Here is a 21,194-nt window from a genome sequence, read left to right as displayed (position 1 = left end):
ACGTATAATATACGGAAATTGACGTTCTTCACTGTGACGTATAATATATGGGAATTGACGTTCTTCACTGTGACGTATAATATATGGGAATTGACGCTCTTCACTGTGACGTATAATATACGAGAATTGACTGTCTTCACTGTGACGTATAATATACGGGAATTGACGGTCTTCACTGTGACCTATAATATACGGAAATTGACTGTCTTCACTGTGACGTATAATATATGGGAATTGACGCTCTTCACTGTGACGTATAATATACGAGAATTGACTGTCTTCACTGTGACGTATAATATACGGGAATTGACGCTCTTCACTGTGACGTATAATATACGAGAATTGACTGTCTTCACTGTGACGTATAATATATGGGAATTGACGTTCTTCACTGTGACGTATAATATACGGAAATTGACGTTCTTCACTGTGACGTATAATATACGGAAATTGACGTTCTTCACTGTGACGTATAATATATGGGAATTGACGTTCTTCACTGTGACGTATAATATACGGAAATTGACGTTCTTCACTGTGACGTATAATATACGGAAATTGACGTTCTTCACTGTGACCTATAATATACGGAAATTGACTGTCTTCACTGTGACGTATAATATATGGGAATTGACGCTCTTCACTGTGACGTATAATATACGAGAATTGACTGTCTTCACTGTGACGTATAATATACGGGAATTGACGCTCTTCACTGTGACGTATAATATACGAGAATTGACTGTCTTCACTGTGACGTATAATATATGGGAATTGACGTTCTTCACTGTGACGTATAATATACGGAAATTGACGTTCTTCACTGTGACGTATAATATACGGAAATTGACGTTCTTCACTGTGACGTATAATATATGGGAATTGACGTTCTTCACTGTGACGTATAATATACGGAAATTGACGTTCTTCACTGTGACGTATAATATACGGAAATTGACGTTCTTCACTGTGACGTATAATATATGGGAATTGACGCTCTTCACTGTGACGTATAATATACGAGAATTGACTGTCTTCACTGTGACGTATAATATACGGGAATTGACGGTCTTCACTGTGACCTATAATATACGGAAATTGACTGTCTTCACTGTGACGTATAATATATGGGAATTGACGCTCTTCACTGTGACGTATAATATACGAGAATTGACTGTCTTCACTGTGACGTATAATATACGGGAATTGACGCTCTTCACTGTGACGTATAATATACGAGAATTGACTGTCTTCACTGTGACGTATAATATATGGGAATTGACGTTCTTCACTGTGACGTATAATATACGGAAATTGACGTTCTTCACTGTGACGTATAATATACGGAAATTGACGTTCTTCACTGTGACGTATAATATACTGGAAGTAACGTTTTTCACTGTGACGTATCATATACGGGGACCGATGGTCTTCACTGTGACGTACAATATACGGGAATTGACGTTCTTCACTGTGACGTATAATATACTGGAAGTAACGTTTTTCACTGTGACGTATCATATACGGAAATTGACGTTCTTCACTGTGACCTATAATATACTGGAAGTAACGTTTTTCACTGTGACGTATCATATACGGGGATCGACGGTCTTCACTGTGACGTATAATATACGGAAATTGACGTTCTTCACTGTGACGTATAATATACTGGAAGTAACGTTTTTCACTGTGACGTATCATATACGGGAATTGACGTTCTTCACTGTGACCTATAATATACTGGAAGTAACGTTTTTCACTGTGACGTATCATATACGGGGATCGACGGTCTTCACTGTGACGTATAATATACGGAAATTGACGTTCTTCACTGTGACGTATAATATACTGGAAGTAACGTTTTTCACTGTGACGTATCATATACGGGGATCGACGGTCTTCACTGTGACGTACAATATACGGGAATTGACGTTCTTCACTGTGACGTATAATATACTGGAAGTAACGTTTTTCACTGTGACGTATCATATACGGGAATTGACGTTCTTCACTGTGACCTATAATATACTGGAAGTAACGTTTTTCACTGTGACGTATCATATACGGGGATCGACGGTCTTCACTGTGACGTATAATATACGGAAATTGACGTTCTTCACTGTGACGTATAATATACTGGAAGTAACGTTTTTCACTGTGACGTATCATATACGGGAATTGACGTTCTTCACTGTGACCTATAATATACTGGAAGTAACGTTTTTCACTGTGACGTATCATATACGGGGATCGACGGTCTTCACTGTGACGTATAATATACGGAAATTGACGTTCTTCACTGTGACGTATAATATACTGGAAGTAACGTTTTTCACTGTGACGTATCATATACGGGGATCGACGGTCTTCACTGTGACGTACAATATACGGGAATTGACGTTCTTCACTGTGACGTATCATATACGGGGATCGACGGTCTTCACTGTGACGTATAATATACGGGAATTGACGTTCTTCACTGTGACGTATAATATACAGGAATTGACAGTCGCCATTTTACAGTGCATTCAAGTATTATCCCGAAGCAACAGGGAACAAAACCACGTGATAGCATGAAACCGGAAGTAGGAAAACAAAAACAAACACATTTCCACTCAACGTTCCTCTCTTTTATACAAAATGTTAGTGACAAGCTCTAAAGTTAATTTAAAAACAAAACTAACTTTGAAAAAAAAAATAGGAAATAAAATATGCGTAAGATTAATTAAATCTTTAGTTACTAATTATCCCCTGATTAGGAGGAAACTTTTTAATTTAGGACATAATGAAATTGTGCTCTGTTTACGTTATTGATTGGGTGCCTCGACGGGCGTTTCCTGTTTTAATTGGAAACTCAAGCATGGTCGACGCTCGTATCAAGTCCAGCCAAGAGGTAAATATATTTATAGATTAAAATGGGATGGAGGGATCTTTAAGGGCATATAATATTTCAAAGACAGTGTGGGACTGATCCATTCGATCGTTAAGCCATATTAATAAAACGTGACATATACAGAGTGATCTTAATAGTGATGTTCATTTTTCAGTTTGAACAGGTATGAGAAAAATGGTTGTATCAAGCAGATGTTAAAAGAATTGGGTTTTGCATCACATGATTGCACTGTTAAACGTTAGCGAAGAAATTACGGTACGAGAGTCAATTTTCGCTATCATCAAACTACCGTAAAAATAGCCAAGACCGTTTTTAAAGTAACGGCCATTACACAGATACACTAGTTAATACAATTTTAAAGATTCAGTTCTTAAAAATATAGTTATGGTGCTCGCAAGTGTAACTTATGTCCACGAACACAAATTTAAAATTAAGGAGTTCATCTGGTCGATCTATAGTCGACCTTCGTGGCGAAATGGTTAGATCTGTGCGCCAGGGGTCTCGGGTTTGAATCCGGGACTGAGCATGGGTGTTCTTTGTGGATGTCCCTCATAAATTTCAACATATAAACACTCATTGCATCGTCGCTATCAGCAAAAAGTGGAAAAAAGGCAAAGCAAAATTATATAATTCAATCAATCTATCTAGTGAACGATCTATCAATCTACCTATTATTATCACTAACTAACTAATTCTCTAGCCTTCTTAAACCCGAAGGTTCATGGCTGCAGCAACACAGGCCTTCCATCTTTCCCTATCCTGAGCAATATCTATCCACACTTTTCCATTCCTACCGATTTCCTTTAGGTCCATCTCAACTTTGTCCCTCCATCTTCGTCTTGGCCTTCCTACAGGTCTCTTACCATCAGGTTTCCCAACAAGAATCCTGTAAACTCCTCTTTCCTCTCCCATTCGTGCCACATGGCCTGCCCACCTAAGACTTCTTGATTTCATTATTCTAATAATATCTGGACAAATTATGTAGTTCTAAATTATGTAACCTTCTCCACTCACCTGTCTCCTCATCCCTTTTAGGTCCAAAGATTTTCCTAAGGATCTTATTTTCAAATACTCTCAATTTATGTTCCTCTTTCAATGTAAGGGACCAGGTTTCACATCCATATAATACTACAGGCAAAATTACTGTTTTCTATATTTTAAAACTTTTAGTTTCTTAGATATTAAACGAGAAGACAAATGTTTATGAAGAGAGAAGTAACATGCATTTCCTGAATTAAGCCTACATTTTATTTCCTCTTTAATATAATTTTCATTTGTTAATATTACTCCTTAGTATTTGAATTTGTAAACTTCTTCAAACGAGTTGTTATCAATAATTAGATTTTGATTATTACCTAACACTTGGTTTCGGCCTGTAAGCATATATTTAGTTTTCTCTTTGTTAACTTCCAAACCTATCTCTTTAGCAGTTTTGAAAAATATTTTAGCATTATTCTTAATTGTATTCACATCATCCCCTAATAAGTCTACATCATCTGCATATGCTAACAACTGAGTCACACCATTTAATTTTAGTCCTTCTTTAGTTTCTTTTACCTCCCTAACAGCATATTCTAAGGCAAAATTAAAGAACAATGGAGATAATGCATCTCCTTGTTTTAACCCATCATGAATTGTAAATTTGTCAGACATATTAATAACCCACATGAATTTTACTTTCTGTTTCACTGGTGCATATTTTTATCATACTAACAAGCTTCTTAGGTATTCCAAACTCTTCTAATATATTATATAATTTATATCTTTTGACCGAATCATATGCTTTTTTGAAATCAATGACTAGCTGATGGACATTTTGATTATATTCCAACTTTTTTTCAAGTGTCTGTCTGATGTGAAAAATTTGATCTGTAGTATTATCACTATCGTTACTTATTAGCTGTGGTAGGGTTTGCAAGGTGAATTTGTATGTGAGACGTGGTTCCTTACACTAAAAGAGGAACATATATTAAGAAGGAACTTAACATTGAGTCTCATAATCTATATTCATCCCATGACATTATTAAAAATATTATACTTCGGGGGGCAAGGCATGTAGCATTCATGGGGAGGATATTCACTTTTTAGTAACTATAAATACTGAATCTGAGTTACTTCCTCATGGCTTCGTTAGTGAACAGCTCTCATGCTGGGAAGTAACTAATTCATAATGGATCTTCCTACTTAAACTCTCTTTTATTTATTTACTGTAGTATATCATTTTACAAATCATCAGGTTTTTCTGTCTCACCCTGTATTTGGGATTTCGACTTGTGAAAATGACCCTAATCTTTCGTATTCTTTTAAAACCTTTAAAAGAAAGAAACACGACAAAATGTCAGTTCTTGTAGGGTGTGTAAAGATAAAGGCACCAAATGTTAAGCACCACAATGGCCAGGCACCATAGTGTGTTGCACCAAATTTACCTAACGCCAAAAAGTCCTGGCACCAAAACGTCCTAGCACCAAAATGTCCGAGTCCCAAAATGTAGATATCTTGCTGCGACAATAAACATTCGGGTTTAGGAATGTCAGAGGGTTTATACACAGAGCAAAAGTACATCGAAGCACTTACCTCACGTTTTCATGCTTCTGTATGTATATCTTGTGGAACATGGTGTCCTTTGGTTTACCAGCTATATCGGCTTTCATCTCCAAGGCAACGTGTCTTGGCAACACTGACAGCAGGAGTCTCTCCTGGGATGAGAATATTGAGAAATCAACACAATATCCACATGCCGTTAACAATAATATATTTCTATGAATATACAGGGTGCTCACAAATAATTGAGCACATTTCAGTCATGAATAGTAAAGGAATTTATCAGGTTGTATGATACATCAAGTCATAGAGAAGCTTGCCAAATATTTGAAAGCTATACGTACTCCATTTACGCAATAGATATTCAGTACCTTCCCATGCTTCCTCGCTAGACATTTCCAGCGTTATTGTTTCAAATTTTTTTCCACATTTGTTGTTTAGGTTCAACAATCCGATGCACTTTGATTCTGTAAACACAATTTTCACAGCCCCTACAGGAACTACACGATTTACATCACTTTCTCCTGAACGGCCGCCATTTTGATACTGTCTACATCATATATGACGCATTTTTCGAAACATGAACTATGGCCATCTAGTGGTAAAATGTTCGAGCTCCTCTATGACTTGTAATGGGAGTATAAAACACATTGCAACCTTCATATTGGCCGAGTTACAAGCATGGGAAAAATCTGCCGTAATGCGAAATCACAATAGACGGGCCGATATTTGCAGATATTTTGCAGAATTGTGCATTTTTGTGATAAAAGAATGAAACTTTGAATGTGGTTTAATATCCGTCTTAATATCATTTTAAAGATTGGAGGTATTTAAAATACCCCGTTGGTCAGCAATGGCGGACGTTTTCAAAATGGCGGCCGATTTATTACTATATCTTTGATACAAGCTGTGTAAATAAACTTGTATTGGTCCTGTTTGAAGATTTATCTTCGTTATTGGTCAAAGGAAAGGAAAACTTTCCAATAAGGCCTACGAAAGCACTCTAAATGCGTGTTAGTGACGAAAAATACCTTGATTGTCTATATTTAAGGGGCGCGTTTTTCAAGATTGCTTATAAGAGCATGTTGCTGTTCAAACAGCTTCAGTTTTGAAGTCTAATCGTTAATTATCAGCACTTATGGTTTCTAATTATCATATCCCACGGATGTGAATATATGGGTTGTATAAATTCCAGTGGCATAAACAGAAGCAAAGACTGGACCATTAAATGATACTTGGAATAGTCACCTGTATATCAACAACGGTATTAAAGGTTATCCATTAATCAAATTGTTTTAATTTTAAAATTATTTCTTATAATGAAGTTCAGTTCCTGAGGAAATATTCATACAATCAGTAATTGTTCTTAGTAACATCACGAAATCATAATTGACATCGTCAAAGGGTGTCTTGTCCTTCGTCACAGCCACTGTATCTGCATAGTTGGAAGTACACGGAAGGTTTACAAGAGGATCAGTAGGAAAATTATAGAATTTATCTCTTGTGAAGCTTAAAAGACTAGGACACGTTGCGTCAAGGAATATAACACGCAAACGTCCACTTACCTGATTCTCGCGCTCCATAAAGCTCAGACTACGGAGCTCACAACTGAGCTCGAACGCCGTGAGGATAGGGTCCTTGCTGGAAAATCACTTGCATATTTATCCACATAGCCACACTTCAAAATGTCCATACATAACACTGGTAGCAGTGTTACCCATTTCGGCTTCCATTCGCCGAACTTGGTCAGCCTGGTAGGCCACTCGAAGATGATGTTAGTACAGAGCACATCTTGTAGAGGAAATATGTTCAATTTCTCTTCCTTTTTAACTCTTGGGGTATCATTGACGTTCCCCCTCGGGTCTCAACCGATCGTACTGAGCTACGATGTAGCTCTCAAAAACGGCGAAAGTATTCTCAGCAGGTGGTGCCATTAGCAAGAACTGGAACGTAGGTGTCAGTTCTACAAAGGTGTTCCAGGTCACCCATGCCAAACGCTATTTCTTCCCTGCGAGGCTTAGTGTTAGTTACTAGAGGAGATAAGCGACAGCTTTTCACGAGACAGATGAAAGTCCCGTCTCGTGGGAAACGCAAGCTAAAATTGGTGTTACATCCAGTTATGGCTCTTTGCCTCACTCCAAGGTTCGTCCATTTTAGTGACATCTAGATATCCCAAATTTTCGCAAGTTCCGCTTGCCACCATCAAACGTTCGTATCCGAGCTTCTAAGCGAAACTCATGGCAAGGACGATTACAACTATGTCCATTGTACGGAGTCCACCTTTCTAGAATTTGCAGGCAACACTATCTAGAGCCTACAGCAACATTAGAGGGTTTGCTGTTCCTGAGCGCATGGTGTCAGTCAATCTGTGTTTGTGTCCACAGTGGCCTTCCTTCAGGAGCGTAAATAACACCCCCGCAACCCCTGCTGTACGATATTTAACAAAAGTTTTCCTTTCGAAGTTAAAGTATATTTTCAACCAAACATACTATATTTTTATGCCCCTACAACAGCAAACAGAAAATATTAATCACTAGAAAAGTAGAAATTAAAATCCTAGATTAGAAGAAATCCTTCATTAGATGAATAGTTCAAGTCATTGATTACGTCGTCGAAGGATAGTCGACAGGCAAGAAAATTGAGCTTTTCTACACTGCTTTAAATATTCTAGCAAATCAAGTAAACAGTAGATTTCAGAGTTTGAAACAAATCAAAGAAAGCTTCACCTTTTCAAGCCCCACTGTCCTAACGGTAAAAAAACGACAAACAATGGAATCCGCTACTAATTTCTGGGATAAATATGAAGAAAATTCATCTTGCACTGTAGTTACAGAAATAGTTGTTTTTTCTGGATGTAGTACCAACTGAAATCAAAAGAAGAAACAGTCGAACAACAGCAAAGTTGCAGAATTCTTCTTGATAGAAATCAATATTCTGGCTAGAGTCGTTTTCACGTTCAGAAGACAGAAAGGCCTCTTATGGACAATGGTTTTCTTATGGGAAATACGAGCGCGCTGTTGTCAAATTTCTGGATTTACAAACTTAGCTTAAGTAAAATCGGTACCTGCAGTTTTGCAGGAAATTTTGTAGAGAATACGATGGTCAACACAAAAAACTGGTAACTTGCTTACATAATTTTAGATAAATTAAAAACGCAAATTTTCTGTGAAAACACAATTTTTACGTTGTTTTCATTCCTAACGTTGAAACATGCCGTAAAATTGAAGCATTCATTATGAAAAAAATTGACACGGTTTTCTAATTGTCGTAGGTGATGGTGGTGCTCAGAATTTATCAATACTTTAAATCATATTCGCATTAAAAAATATTCAAATAAAGTATGTGGAGATTTTTTATATTCGTGCAGTAGAAAATGTCGTCGCTGGCCATTTTTTGTTCTGTAATTCCAAGTAAAAACTTCCAGCGACAAAGTTGTGGAGAAAATAATGAAATTATTTTTTATAACCACTCAAAGGTTCCCAGAAATATTACTTCCATGCATTTGGAGTTGTTTCTTTTTAACCCGAACCGCGCGAAGTAAGGAGACGTTGTCTGGCCATCTTGAGCCGACTCACCGCAGCATTCCGGCTAATCACCACCAAGTTTTCCAGTTGTTATTTTATTTCCATTCAGTAAAAATATGAACTTCATGCAGTTTGTTATAATAGAATTGCAATTACTTAAATTTAATAATTGACAATTATTTCCAATGCTGCTGTTGTGAGCAACATTAGTGCTGTCGCAAATACACGTTGTTTTCGTTTACATTACTGTCGACATTAATACTGAAATGAAGATCACCTTTCAGTTTCCAACGTACACATAAATTCATAGACACCATATTAACCTTTGAAAGGTTTTCCAACACGTGACAAAATATGGGGCTTCAAGATAGAAATATGACATGCCTTGCTTGAGTCATTCACGTCTTATCAGTTCACGTGGGCCATAACTCATTTGTTTGTTTGGGTTGCAACTTAATCTAACCCATGTGCCAGGTTCCCCTTACTTGAGTGAGAGATCTGCTTTGGTCTGTTTAGACTTTTTCCCTCTCTCGAAAAAGTGTTTTCAGTTGTGTGAGCTCTCAGTGATTTTTACTTTTTTAAGTGATTTCTGAAGTGTCATATTCGTGCATTACACTCGCGTGTGTAGTGATCGCAATGGGTCATAGTAAAAAGGGTAACTGTAACATTCACAGTATAATATTAATGTTAATAATTACATATAATTATCATTATATATACAAAATACGTAACACCTTCATTGTGAAGGAAGGTCATCATTTCCCGGCGACATGAGCTAGCGCTGTATTGGCAACACTGTGCTGTTTCTCCATAAGCGCCGTTGTCTCTTCTGAACGTGAAAACGACTTTAGTAGAGGAAAAGGTTTAAATATGGGCCCCCTTTTTATTTTGTCATTTTCGGAGGAAAAAAATGAATATATCAAGCACCTGTCTTTAAAATGCATATCTATGAAATATATACTTAAATGTAATAGCATGCTAAAGTATAGAAGGTCTCCATTTAAAAAAAAGAAGCAATTTCCAAAAAAATGGTGAAATGTTGTATTTTAAAATTGTGGTCTAGATATGGGCTACTAGTGGCAATATCACAAAAAGCAATTAAAATTTACAAAAAACAGTAATTTATCGCTAAAAAATTATAAAATTCATATTTATGAATAATCTGTTGTTTTGAAACTCACGCGGAATGGGAAAAATCGAAATTTAGAAAGACATCCAATTATTTGTTGAAAATGTGATCTCAGCATTAGACCTCATGTCATAACCCATATTTAGACCATCACGCAATTTTTCTTCTTCAATTTATTTTCGCTCTCTGTGGTACATATTTCGCAAAGAAATCATGGCATTATAAAAGCCCACATTTGTATTATGAACCGCTAATATCATAACCTATACAAAGTAGATGAGAATTCAGAAAACTATGAGTTAAAACATACCTGCAAAAAGTTTTCGGAGGTCGCAATTCTATAACAGCGTCCAAGGTCGAAACTAACCACCACTTTCTCTTGCGAATTGGCGCCCCAACCTTTGTCCTTGACAGATTACCAGTTCCAATAGCCTCTGCCAGGCTACAGCACCCGGGAGCGCTGATAACTCCAAAACCCATATTTAAACCTTCGCCCATATTTAGACCTTCTCCTCTAACCATTCTATACTACGTCTAGGGAGTCTGGGGAATAACGCCGCGCATAACAGTAGAGAAGGGAAGAAAGCGAGTGGGTGGAGCTAAGCAGTGTTACTTCAGATTGCAAACTGCATGTAATCTCTTCCCCTCTCACGAGTTCGTTGGTCGAACGCTCTCAAGTCACTACTTCCGCAGAGAACTACTTTTCGTTCGTACTAACGCACTGTTTTGCTCCTGAGACTTGTCAAGAAAAGCTTCTAGGTTTCTTGCATTGAAAATTTTCCTTCATAAAGCGACCACAAACAAAATATCCTTCTGCCAAAAGCCTTCGCGCATCTTTCCCTCCATCCCTCCAGCTCGGCCTATTGGGAAGCCTGCTCCACTCTTCCCTTCCCCTTACACGCGCGAGTACGATATACACGGTTCTGCGCAGGTTCCTTTGTTTGTGATCCCACCATCATCCAATACTGTTGGATTCTGTTCATTCAAACTCATCTATCTCGTACGCGTACTGTAACAGCATGGATTAATTATGGTGATCGAGGGCATTTTAAATACCTCCAATCTTGAAAATGGTGTTAAGACGACTATTAAACCACATGCGAAGTTTCATGCTTTTATCACTAAAATGTACGATTTTACACATATCATTACAAAGTAGATGAGTTAAAAAGAAATTACAGTAAAACCTGTCTATCCCTGAACATGGTGGTTCCGATGAAATTTTTCCGTCTTAATAGTTTTCCTTCTTATACAGGGTTGACTTTAAATACAGTATAGAGCGATGCAGGAAATAATGGAAAGACAGATTTACATTTCGCATTACTTATAATGTAGAGTACTAATGCATGTACGTACATGAATAAAAATGCGATACATTCATCAATTTCATCAAATCATCACTCATCCCCGTCTTCGCAAATTAGCCAAAAGTGGCACAAAAAGCGAAGTAAAATGGACACTCCCAAACATCCATGCCCATGCCAGGATTCGAACCCGGGACCCCTGGCGTCGTAGCGCGATGTGCATAGAGGGAAAGAGAAATATTGAAAGATGGAATAAGAGAGGTGAAGAAAGATTGAGATAAAAGTGAAGAAAAAGACAGAAACAAAGAGAGATAACAAGAAAAATAGAAAGATGACGAAAGAACAGAGGAGAAATAGACAAAGAAAGGTGGAGAAAGAGGGTAAGAGATGAAAGAAAGAAACGGAATCGTAACAGCTATGAGTATTGTAGCGCATTCTTTCATATCGACAATGTTACCGATAAGCGAGTGGCAACAGAGCCGTGTTCCACTTACAGTATTGCATTGTTTTCTTGCGAGCGAAAAAAATAAAGGAAGAAATTTCCGTCTTACTGAGAATAAAAACATCTCGTTGGTCTTTAAATGGTGTTCCGTTTCCGCCTTAAACAGGTCATTTTCAGGTATGAAATCGGTCCGTACTGGGGACTTTTTTCCGGGTAACAGTATGGTATAGTGAAAACACATTTCACACGTTTATTTCCTAATTATTTACATTTGTACTTACCTGTTATGCATAGCGGAACATTTCTGAACGTGGGATTTTGCTTTTTACACTAAAAAAAGCGTAATTTTTCACATTAGAAGTATTTATTGTTCGTTGCTAATTCAGTTTCGTTACACACAGTATGGCGGGCAAATCTTGAATCAAGTTGTCAACTGATATGCAGTGTTTCCAAACTTATTACAGAAGGGTTTTAAGCTAAAATTGATCCACAAACCATTCACGGAAGGTTAGGTTAGGTTCAGTTAGGTTAGGCAAATATAGAAAATTAAATTGGGCAAAGAATTCACAATGAAACCTTCACACGTCATCTTGTAAAACTACCGCGTGGTTTCTACACTAACAGGGGGTTACATAATTGAACACACTGAACATTTGATTCACGTAGTCGACGGTAATGGCGGCAAAAGCTATCGTGCATCGGTGATACATTTATGTCGAAAAATACTATATAGCTCTTTTCAGTTCTTACGGCGGGCGCTCTAGAAGCTGGCAGGCGAAGTGGGGAGCGGGGAAGCGACCAATCCAGCACGATAAGAAACGTAGCGGCCAGTAGAACGAGTTTCACGTAGTACATTTTCCGGCCGCGTCGTGTCTCTCGGCGCCACTGCTGTTGTCTAGTTGGTCTGTTGCATAATCCCCGCTCCCCACTTCCCCTGCCAGCACCTAGAGCGCCCGACGTAAGAACTGAAAAGAACTATAACAGAAATGATAAGTAATAAGTAAAAAATGCAGAAGAAAATTGCAGAGAGGCTGAAAAAGCAGGAATAACTTTCATTGGTCAATTGGATTTTTCATACACCCCTCAATACTTAAACTCCCATATAAAAATTCATATTTGTCCAAAAAGAATATTACTTCATCTAATTTTACTTGCTTTTCGGATGGTGAAATAATGAACCATTAAGGCTACTGCCACCTAGTGATATAATGAAGAACAGGAAATGGTTTCTCAAAAATTGTATAAGATTAGTGTTAAAGTAGAGTGACCATACATCCAGTCTTGACCGGGACAGTCCCATTTCAGAGGCGTGTCCCGGTCGTCCCGTCGATATTATTAGAAAGCCACCATTTGTCCAGTTTTATAAAAGTCTAGGAGTTACCTTTGGTAACACTTTACTATAGGGGTGACGGATTTCTTACTTTTTACAGGAGAAAGTACTTACGCAAATCATTTTCTGTAGCTTGTGGAAGTCCGTGAATGTAGTTGTGATCCACTTTAATGTGAATGCATGCTGTTTTATGCGAAAATCTCTGTCCGACAATGTTCCGTGTGTTAGATGACGTAAACCCCGTTTTCAGTGTTTCAAACTCGGTGTGTTTTCACTAGAACATGACGTGTCGAGTATTTTTAATTTTTTAATTTTTTTTTAACTATGCTTGCCTAAGCTAACCTTACGGAAAATGGTTTGTAGGGCTAACGTGAATGGTTTTTGGGGCTAACGTGAATGGTTTTTGGGGCTAACGTGAATGGTTTGTGAGGCTAACGTCAATGGTTTGCGAGATATTAGCATAATTTCAAATCCGGGCACGAGAGTAGGTATTTTCAGGTGAACAAGGTTGCAACACTGCATAAATCGACAAAACACTCGCACAACGCGCCCTGAACCAGTACGTTATCGCCCGCCATAATGTGTTACAGAATCGAAATAACAAGTAACAGTAAGTACTCGTAAATGTAAGAAATAGATATTGTCTTCGTTAGAAATTCATTATTTCACCTTAGGAAATGTTCCGCATTCCAAAATAGTACGTTAGCAATGTAAAAAAGTGCGAAATGAATGATTTATAGATGTCACCCCTATAGTAAAGTAGTACCTTACCTTTAAAACAAGTCTAAATTTGAGACATTTCATGCTAAAAAAGAGATATTGTTTTGTTTTGTGTGTGTTTTGTTATTTGTAGAGCCGTGAACAAGCATGGCCAAGAACCGTACATACAGTTTGAATACGGAATTGCAACGAGACACGAACTAAAGTGACAAATCTTCCGCTGTGTGGCAGTAGTGTGGCGTAAGGTTTTCTGGAAGATTTATAAACGGTTGGTGAAGAATAAAGCTGCTCTTAAGAAGATCTTTTTTTTTCAATAAATAATTCTGGCACTCCTCAGCTTCAGCGTAGAACTAACGTCAAAGGTTGGTCAGAAGAGACCAGAAATACTGTATAAGTCGCACCGAGATTGTAATAATTAATACCTTTTGATAACGGGAGATCATATTTCAAATAATAATACTTTAATTTTAACAATGATTTTATAATTAGACCTGACCGATTTTTCAGGTAGGGAGGGGCTAAACTTATCTCCTTGGAATGTCCCATTTTTGGACCAAAATATTATGGTCACCCTATATTAAAGCCACACAAGAAATGGTCGCACGAGCAGTGATCGAATTGGGCCGGTATGGCAAAAATGCATACCCGTAGTAAATTTTTAAAATTATCACTTATTTATTGGATTTTTTTGATTGATTGATTTAGTTTATTTTACTTCGCGTTTTGTGCCTCTTGGCTAATTTGCGAAGATGGGGATGAGTGATGAAATGATGAAATTAATGAATGGACATTCACAAACAACCAAGCCCGACCGGGATTCGAACCCGGGACCCTTGGCGTCGCAGCGCGATGTGCTAACCACTCGGCCACAGGGTCGGGCACTTATTTATTGGAGCTGATCACAATGGCCAACAATGTACTTATCTCTCTTTGTTGTTTTAAGTCCACTTTATGCACAGAAAGCCTAATCGGGACTGGACCTACATTTTAAAGTGGGATCCGAACCATTGTGCCTCCACCGGGTATCGAATCCGGGACCCCTTGATTACAAGGCAATGACTTTATCAATTCACCATCGGGGAGACACACGTTTGAGTTGTACCTCATAGCACTCTGCACTTCACCATCTCCGTCCTCGCCCAAGCACTCCTTGTCGATCATACATCACGAAAAACGCAACAATGTCGTCTGTAATTTCAATAAGTGCTGTTAATGTAAAATTCTCTTTTTGGACAGGAGAATTAAAATTATAACATTAACTTCTTGTCCCTTAACAATTATTTGATTTGATTGACCGAAATTAATGAAAATGTTATACGCAAAAATGTACAGTCAGGTTGTTTTTCCGTTTTACTTATCGGGTTCGATTCCAATTCAACAGATAAAAATTATTTCTGTTTTTTTTTGTTTATTCATTGTACCTATCAACAGGATAAACTTGGAAATTTTAGATTTTTTCTGCTCTTAGTTTTTGAGTTATTGAAAAAAGGCAAAATCCCAAAATTTGACATTTTAGAAAAAAAATAATTTCCATAGAAACCCATTGACGTCCCATTATGAAAATTTCCACATAAATAGTAAATTGATGTATTCAAAACATATATTGTTTTAAAAAAAATTGTTTTTGAGATTTTAAAAAAAATGTAAGTGTTTTAAAAATTACCAAATTCAAATAGCACAGTCATGTTGCATTTCAAATTAAAGCTCATTAAAAGCAGAAGAGAATGACACAAATTTGAGCTCTCTAGGTCAAATAGTTTTTGATCTACATCTGTCTAAAGATTTCAAAATGTCGTCAAATTTTGGGATTTTTGCTTTTTTGAAAGTCAATAACTCAAAAACTAAGAGCAGAAAAAACTCTGAAATTTGTCAGTTTTAGTCAACTTTACTGGTACTACCACTGTACCAAAAATTATCTATTTCTGAGATGTTAAGGTTCAGACCATTGTTTGATTTTACACGCTCATTTTCAGTTCTTATCTCGATCCTTGTGGCCATGGATTGAAGTGTAAAAACAAGCACCTTAAGTTTGTATTGTACTGTATAAAATGTTTGTTTTTCGTCCAGTTGTTGTCAGGGGCTGATTTGTGCGACTGCAGTTACCAGCCTTCCCATCAGTGTCTACTGCTTCGCTCTGACCAATACATTACCCACTTTTCTCTGACGCTATGCGCCGCCTTGCTCCACAGTTAGTTGGGACAGGGTGTAGACGTGTGCAGACCCTCTGATTTGTTGGGGGGGGTGGGGGGGGCAAAAGCCTTCATGAAAGTTCAATCGGGGAAAGAGAAATCTCATTTCATGGGCACTAGACAGGTGCGTACTAGGGATGGCCAAACGGATCCGCATTCGAAAAATTCGGATCCCTTGGGATCCGAATCAAAAAGTTCCGGATCCGGATCCGGATCCGAGAGTTTCGTATCTCAATCCCATTATGATATTACCACACCTTAAAAGTTTTTATGATCTCAGATTGCAAAGAAATTTTTCATTAGTTAGTCCTTCAAATTTTTTTTCAAGTGTTGTTCCTAAAATGCTTTGCTACGCATCAGCTAACACACTCGTGCACAAAAATAATCTTACTTGTTTCACATAAAATCTCAGAGGTGATTTTGTAAATCCCATTCAAACGAATATATATTCATTCGAATGTATTGGAAATGGAAACACACATAAATGTGAGACATTCCATTCCAGGATGAAACCTTTAACACATTTAACAAGATAGAAATGTTATACAAAAATTATACAATTGTTCTACAGTTACAGTTTTACAATTTAAAATAAAACATTATAATATATGCAGTGTTATATAATTACAAAGTGTAAGACTAACAAGGGAGGTTATCTAAGTGTCCCCCTCTGATTTCCATGAAACTTGGCAGGTGTATAAATGGGCCCAAAGGAAGAAATACGTATTTTTTTGTTTCGGCTAAAAAACTGTTTTAGTGGTCAAACACCCTCAAATATCAAAATGAGAACAAATTTAAGTGGGTATTTGACCCCTGTGTCCCCCTCCGATTTTCATGAAACTTCGCAGGTGTATAGAGGGGCTCAAAGGAAGAAATACGTGTTTGTTTGTTTGAACTAAAAATCTGTTTTAGAGGACGAAACCCGCCTCAAATGTCAAGATGAGGACAAATTGAAGTGGGGATCTGACCCCTGTGTCCCCCTCCGATTTCCATGAAATTTGGCAGGTGTATAGAGGGGCCCTATGCCCCCTGTTTCTTCCTATGCCATATTTACGTGGTTTCGAGGTCAGATCCCCACTTCAATTTCTCCTCATCTTGACGTTTGAGGGGAGGGGTACCCCCTAAAACTGTTTTCTAGCTGAAACACAAAAACACATACTTCTTCCTTTGGGCCCCTTTATACACCTGCCAAATTTAATGGAAATGGCACACAGGGGTCAGATCCCTTCGTCAATTTGTCCTCATCTTGACATTTGAGGGGGGTTTTGCCCTCTAAAACAGTTTTTTTTTAGCTGAAACACAAAAACACGTATTTCTTCCTTTGGGCCCCTCTATACACCTGCCAAGTTTCATGGATATCGGAGGGTCAGATCCCACTTCAATTTGTCCTCATCCGGATGAAAGTTCTGGATCCGGATCCGAAAAATTTTAGGATCCGGATCCTTACCGGAACCAACCGGATTTGGATTTCGGATCCGCCAGGATCTGGATCTGGTCATCCCTATTGCGTACATAGAGTGTGTCCGTATGCGCCCAAAATCACTGTTCATTGCCCCACCTTTATTTCCCCTCTCTGTGATTCACAGACTATTTTACAAATAAACATGATTTCGTACAGCAGATTGAAAACAATTACGCAAAACGTATTCACTTCGAACAGTGACGAATATTAGGGGGGCGGGGCAGTTGCCCCCAATATTTTTGGCTAAGACTTGTCTACAATGAAAAAGTCAACTGTCCTTGCACCCTCCCCACTTTTGTCACCCAATCGCCGCTAGAGATTTCCAATATATGGGTAATTGATTTTGCACATCTAATGAATAAATTGTGTGGGAGTCTTAACAACAAGAATTTTAGCGAACTAAGTTGAATAGTTCAATTTCATGGAAAATAATACATTTTCCTAACGTTCGTCGGTTTGAAAATACTTAATTTTTAAAAGAGTTTATATTTTTAATAACGGCGAAAAGATTCCTCTACACTCAATTTCTAAGTTGGAGTATTAGAGGGGGCAACTGCCCCTCTTGCCCCACCCCATGCGGACGCCTATGGGCACAGATACAATTGAATCGCAATTTGTGGTGAAAAGAGGTAGAGAATCGATGTATTTTTTAAGAAAGCAGAAAATGATTGTATTAAAAGACAGGTGTGTTCATACGAGCATACCAGTTGTAACTTATTTACAATTCACGAGGTCCATTTTGATCAAAGTTAACCTCAGTTCTGTTAAAATGGTGTTGGTTATAACGATTTGTTTGTGTTAATTCAAAACCACTAAAGTTAAACGTTGATCTAAATGTGATGTGGACTTCCTAGGACCACTATGTATTGCTTTTTTCAGTGTACAAAAGAGGTGCAATAAATTTTATTCAAAGTGCGCTACTGCAGTACTGTCAAGAGTAACATTAAGACAAGTAAAGAGTTATACACTGCCAATTGCATCGTGCTATGTTCATACGTAAGTGTTGTAGACATGGCTTCACATATTCTCGGTCATAGTGCCACACTCCGGGCGGCATTTTTTAAAATTCTCTCCCTTTTTCTTCCATTTCTCCGTTTTATTCTCTCTTTCTCATTTCTATGTTTTATTCTCTCTCTTTTCTCTCATTTCTCTGTTTTATTCTTTCTCTCTCATTTCTCTGTTTTATTTTCCCTCTTTCTCTTTAATTTCTCGGGTTTTACTTTCTCCCATTCTTTCATTTCTCTGTTTTATTCTTTTTCTCTTTTTCTTTTTCCTCTGTTTTATTTTCCCTCCCTTTCTCTCATTTCTCAGTTTCATTCCCTCTTTCTCATTTCTCTGTTTGACCCTATCCCTTTCTCCAATTTCTATTTTATTCTTCCTCTCTCTCACACACACACACACATTTCTCAGTTTTATTCTCTCCCTTTATCTCATTTCCATGCTACATTCCCTCTCTCTTTCTCTCATTTCTCAGTTTTACTCTTTCATTTCTGTTTTGTTCTCCCTCTCTTTCTCTCATTTCTCCGGTTTATTCTCTATTTCCCATTTCTGTTTTAATATCTCTGTGTTTTGTTCTCTCTCTCATTTCTGTTTTATACTCTTTCTCTCATTTCTCCGTTTTATTTTTCTCTCATTTCTCTGTTTTATTCTTTCTCTCTCTCTCTCTCTCTCTCTCATTTCTCTCTGTTTTGATCTATCCTTTTCTCTCATTTCTCTGTTTATTCTCTCTTTCTCTTATTTCTCTGTTTTATTCTCCCTCTTTCATTTCTGTTTTATTCTGTCCTTTCTCGTATTTCTGCTTTAATTGTCTGACTCATTCTCTCTCATTTCTCTCTCTCTATTTCTGTTTTATTCTCCCTCTCTTTCTCCCATTTTTCCGTTTTATTCTCTTTCTTTCTTTCTCATTTCTATGTTTTAATATATCTCTGTTTTATTCTCTCTCATTTTTCTCTCATTTCTCCGTTTTACTTTTTCTCTCATTTCTCTATTTTATTCTTTCTCTCTCTCTCTCTCATTTCTCTGTTTTGCTGTATCCTTTTCTCTCATTTCTCTGTTTATTCTATCTTATTTCTCTGTTTTATTCTCTCTCTTTCATTTTTGTTTTATTCTCTCCTTTCTCTTATTTCTACTTTAATTGTCTCACTCATTTCTCTCTCTTTTTCTCTCTCTCTATTTCTGTTTTATTCTATATCTCTCTTTCTCTCTCGCGCGCGCTTTCTCTCTCCTTGTCTGTGTGCGTGTATATGGTCCACTTTCACTCGCTCTGTTTATACGTTTGTCTCTCCGCGTGTATGTTTCCTCCGAAACAGTAAAAAGATTACGGCCATAGCAGCCTGAATATTTTATTCCCACCACCGATATGCCGGCGGGAGAGAAAAGAACCGATATTTACATAACACATCCATTGGAAGCAAGCGAGGAAAACTCCATGAATACAACGCGAACAAAAGAATCAATAAGCGGAAGCCTCGAGCGCAAAGGATGCCGAAAGGGCATCACGCCTGGCTTATCCGTCGATTGTGTCGAAAGAAAGTCCATCAGCAAACGAGCCCATTGAGGAAACTTCCACGCTGCTTAAGGGGGAGAGGGGGGGCGAGGATTCGCTAATATGTTCCTAAATTTCCCATACGTTTTACTCTATTGGCTTCAGTTACGAAGTACAGCGCTGAAATGAAGCTTCGAGGCTTTTCTGAAACGTTGTATGAAAGAAACGTGTCTTGTAGGACAGCATAAGAGTATTTGTTGAGCCTTGAGAAGACATGCAAAGATCATAAGGAAGCCAGAGAAATAAAAAGATCAATAAACATAATTATGCAGGAAAAGAAAGCAAAACAGGAAAGTACAGTATGTCCCAGAAGTCTCAGTACCCCTATTTGCAGACATCCTGTTCAGACTGTCTTGAAAATTTGGCGGTTCAACTTTACATTCGATTCATCCCCACAGAATAATTGGTCCCTAAAACATTTACTATTTTAGCTGTTCAATATTTGGACCTAGAAAGGATGAGGAAACAGGTGAGTGGAGAAGGTTACATTAATTTAGAACTATATAATTTCTATTCATGTCCAGATATTATTAGAATAATTAAATCAGGAAGACTTAGGTGGGCAGGCCATGTGGCACGAATGGGAGAGGAAAGAAGAGTTTACAGGATTCTTGTTGGGAAACCTGATGGTAAGAGACCTGTAGGAAGGCCAAGACGGAGATGGAGGATAACTTTGAGATGGACCTAAAGGAAATCGGTAGGGATGGAAAAGAGTATATAGATCTTGCTCAGGATAGGGACAGATGGAAGGCCTGTGTTGCTGCAAGCATAAGTCTTCGAGTTTAAGAAGGATAGAGAGTTAGTTAGTAAGTGTTCTAATGTTGTTTTCATGGTAACTTGTTCATTTCTGTTCGCTCGTATGTATGTTATCATGTAAATAGATATGTTATAAAATAAATAAATAATATGTCTATGTATACTGTAATGTGACAAGTGTTTAACGAGTTCCGAGGGATGTCACTTATGGATGTAGCAGTAAAACAATGTTCAACTGAGGTTTACAGGTTGGAGGTAGCCCTTCTTGACTCGGTGAAGAGGTAAGGAAGGCGGACAAGCAAAGAACACTCGCCTAATTGGGCAGCAACCCTTGTTAGCCATCGGACTCTGGTGACGAC

At 37.7% G+C, this 21,194-nt stretch overlaps 1 protein-coding gene across 1 annotated transcript in view; it reads right to left on the bottom strand.

Moving 5' to 3' along the window:
- LOC145981588 (adenylate cyclase type 6) overlaps positions 1 to 21,194 on the bottom strand; it is a 464,667-nt gene that overhangs the window by 75,872 nt on the left and 367,601 nt on the right. The window contains exon 6 of the mRNA XM_083114946.1: positions 5,468 to 5,589. Within this exon, the coding sequence (XP_082971072.1) occupies positions 5,468 to 5,589 (122 nt within the window). The remainder of the gene's footprint in view (positions 1 to 5,467; positions 5,590 to 21,194) is intronic.

This window comes from Lepisma saccharinum, chromosome 29 (genome assembly GCF_977018435.1).
Source record: "Lepisma saccharinum chromosome 29, izLepSacc3.1, whole genome shotgun sequence".
Classification (NCBI taxonomy): domain Eukaryota; kingdom Metazoa; phylum Arthropoda; class Insecta; order Zygentoma; family Lepismatidae; genus Lepisma; species Lepisma saccharinum.
This window is presented reverse-complemented; position numbering and strand designations above follow the sequence as displayed.